At 54.4% G+C, this 3468-nt stretch overlaps 1 protein-coding gene across 1 annotated transcript in view; it reads right to left on the reverse strand.

Annotated features, from left to right (window-relative positions):
• Nucleotides 1–2435: 2435 nt before the first annotated feature.
• Nucleotides 2436–3468, reverse strand: part of LOC123020260 (vomeronasal type-2 receptor 26-like) — a gene marked incomplete at its 3' end in the record, with an annotated part of 10565 nt that continues 9532 nt past the window's right edge. The window contains exon 3 of the mRNA XM_044423709.1: nt 2436–3058. Within this exon, the coding sequence (XP_044279644.1) occupies nt 2436–3058 (623 nt within the window). The remainder of the gene's footprint in view (nt 3059–3468) is intronic.

The following is a 3468-nucleotide window of genomic DNA, read 5'->3' on the forward strand; positions in this document are numbered from 1 at the left end:
TTGGGCAAGGTGTTAGAGCGGGTGATCGTGGGACAACTCCAGGCACTCTTAGGTGAAAGTGATTCTCTGGAGCCATTTCAGTCCGGCTTCAGACCTGAGTACAGTACTGAATCTGCCTTGGTCGCCCTGTACAATGACCTGTGCAGGGAGAAAGACAGGGGGAGTGCATCCCTGTTGGTTCTCCTGGACCTCTCAGCGGCTTTCGATACCATCGGCCATAGTATCCTTCTGGATAGGCTAGCAGGATTTGGGTTGGAGGCACTGCCTTGCAGTTGTTCTTCTCCTATCTCAATGGCCAATTCCAGAAGGTGATGCTGGGGGACTATGGCTCTGCGCCATGGCAGTTATGCCATGCAGTATCGCAGGTATCCATTTTGTGCCCTCTGCTATTCAACATCCACTTGAAACCGCTGGGAGAGGTCATTAGGAGGTGTGGGCTGGGGAATCATCAGCACGCTGATGACACCCAGCTCTACCTCTCATTTTCAACCAATCTAGGTGAGGCCGTGGCTGTACTGAACTGGTTCCTGGCCAAGGTAATGGGCTGGAAGCTCAATCCTGACAAGACGGAGGTCCTGTTGGTACGTGGATTGGGCTTCGGGGAAGGGGACCTTGACCTTGTCCTGAATGGGGTTGCACTCCCTCTTAGGGACAAGGTCCGCAGCTTGGGAGTGCTCCTCGACCCAGTGCTTTCCCTTGAAGCTCAGGTGACAGCGGTGGCGAGGAGAGCTTATTTTCAGCTTCGGCTGACCCATCAGCTGCATCCCTACCTGGAAAACGGCTGCCTGGCGACGGTGGCACACATGTTGGTAACTTCCCGATTAGACTTCTGCAACGTGCTCTACATGGGGCTGTCCTTGAAGACGGTCCAGATACTTCAATTGGTGCAAAGTAGAGCTGCCAGGCTACTGACGGGGACTGGGCGTTATGTTCACATGACTTCAGTCCTCCGTCAACTCCACTGGCTCCCCATTAATGTCCGGACCCAATTCAAGGAGTTGGTTATTACCGATAAAGCCCTTAACGGCTTGCGTTCTGGTTACCTAAAGGAGCGCTTATGTCCATACGTGCCCTCCCACTTCTTGAGATAAGCAGGAGAGGCCCTTCTCCGGGAACCCACCGTGAAGGATATTAGGAGGGTAAGTACCCGGAGGAGGGCTTTCTCTGTGGTGGTGCCCAATCTATGGAATGCGCTCCCCAGAGAGTTCCGCCTGGCGGTGGAGTTATATGTTTTTCAGCGCCAGGCCAAGACCTTTTTATTTAAATGGCATTTTAATTGTTAGCTTATTTATTGATTTTACATCCTTGGCCAGGGCGTTTCCAATTATATTGTTTTTATATGATTATATGTATTTATTTATTGTTGTAAGCCGCCCCGAGTCCTCGGCGAATGGGGCGGCAGAAGGCCTCCGGTCGAGCCCTCGCATCCTCTGCATGACTGGCCAGATCGCTGCGCAGAGCCCCAGCGAGCCGCCGCCAGCCAGCGGCAGCAGCGGGAAGCCTGCCCGGGCCTCCTGCCCCTCCGCCCTGGGGACCAGCCGCGCTCGGCCGCCTGGGCTGGCACAGGTGTGCTTCACTTCACTTCATTTCGCTTGCCTTCGGGGCAGCCTCGGCACCAGTGCGCCCCGAGGGAGCTGTGGGCGCAACTACGCAGGAGCCGCTCCGCTTTCGCGGAGCCTTACAGGACGACTGAGAAAGCACCGGCTCAAGCGGGAGGGGGCTCGTGGCAGGCTGCCCGGTGCAAGTGCCCCGGCCGTGGCTGCTGGAAGAGGCGACTCCGCATCGCGTGAGCAGCAGTGCGAACGACAGACTGGGGCTCAGGGGCCCCCCTGGTGAAGCTCTCCAGGGCCAGTCCGGCGCTGGAGAGGAGGCAGGCAAGGGGCGCCGTTTTAAATCATTCTGGCTTCCTCACCCTACACCACTTTATTCATCTAAAACATGCGCGTACATCCCGTTCCTTACACCACTGTAAGCCATTGAACACCGAAGAACTTCTGAAACTTGAAGTAGCACACAGCAATCAGAGATATGAATGATTTATTTGACAGGGAAATATAAGTGATCTTATTAACACCTGTACTGCTTCATATGAGGGAATTCTGACTCATTGGTTGGAAAGTGAATTAGCTGGGAATTCTCCAATGAGTGGGAGTGCGAGCTCATATTCTCCTGATAAGGTGATCCCGGCTGTTCAGTTCAGGCTTCAGCAGGATGATGCAGCATTTGGGGAGGAAGATACAGCCCAGCAGGCCGGCCCCCGAGGCCAGGATGGAGAACACCTCCACAGCCACCATGGCCTTGCCCTTGGTGCTCAGGAAGGTGGGCACGAAGGACACCCACACGCTGCAGAAGACCAGCATACTGAAGGCAATGAACTTGGCTTCGTTGAAGCTGTCAGGTAATTTCCTGGCCAGGAAAGCCACGCTGAGGCTGACAAAAGCCAGGAAGCCCATGTAAGCCAGGACAGCGTAAAACATGGCAGCCGAGCCTTCGTCACATTCCAGGATCATCTCTCCCGCAAAGGAGTGAAAGTCCACACTGGGGAAAGGGGGGGAAGTGGCCAGCCAGGCAGAACAGAGGGTGGCCTGGAGGAGGGGGCACACCAACACGATGGAGCAGGGCAGTGGTCCCCCCACCAGTCTCCTGGCCAGGTGTCCTGGCTTGGTGCCCATGAACGCCAGAACCACCGTCACCGTTTTGGCCAAAATGGTAGAAATGGCAATGGAGAAAGTTATGCTGAAAGCAGTTTGGCGCAGGAGGCAGGTAAGCTTGTTAGGTTGTCCGACAAATAGAAAGGAGCAGAGGAAGCAGAGCAGGAGAGAGGTGAGGAGAACGTAGGTGAGGCCCCGGTTGTTGGCTTTGACGATGGGCGTGTGGCGCTGTTGGATGAAGGTTGCCAGGACTAGAACCGTGAGCAGAGAGAGGGAAAGAGCCAGGGACGCCAAGACTGTCCCCAGGGTCTCCTGAAAGGAGAGGAAGTGGACCATCTTCGGGACACACTGGTCCTTATTCTGGTTTGGGTGTTGATCTGCAGGACATGCCACACAGCGATCAGCATCTGTAATGAGCAAGAATTGGAAAAGCATCTCCCAAAATCACAGGATACCTTCTTTGGGTGGACCCTTAAACCCACATTCAATGAAAAGAACAAATATAGACATGTCATTGTTTGAATGTTGCTTTGGCAAGCAATCCATCTATTCTGCTCCCCAGGCTGAGAACAAAGGGGAGCTCCTCTTGCTGTACATTTTACAAAATTCAGTCCTTTGACTTTCCCTTCCTGGGAGACTGGATGGAGGACAAAGCAGAATCAGTGGAGGAAACAATTTTGTGCTCACAGCAACAGCCGCCCTTCTCTACACAATGATGTGCAAGGCAACTTTGGCCGTTTGTCCCTGAGGCCCTTCCTAAAGTGCTGAGGACCAGAGGGCCTAGGAGCACCTCCAAGGTGCATTCCCGGCTGTCCCA

Source organism: Varanus komodoensis, unplaced genomic scaffold, assembly GCF_004798865.1.
Source record: "Varanus komodoensis strain SLA01 unplaced genomic scaffold, ASM479886v1 scaffold1480, whole genome shotgun sequence".
Classification (NCBI taxonomy): domain Eukaryota; kingdom Metazoa; phylum Chordata; class Lepidosauria; order Squamata; family Varanidae; genus Varanus; species Varanus komodoensis.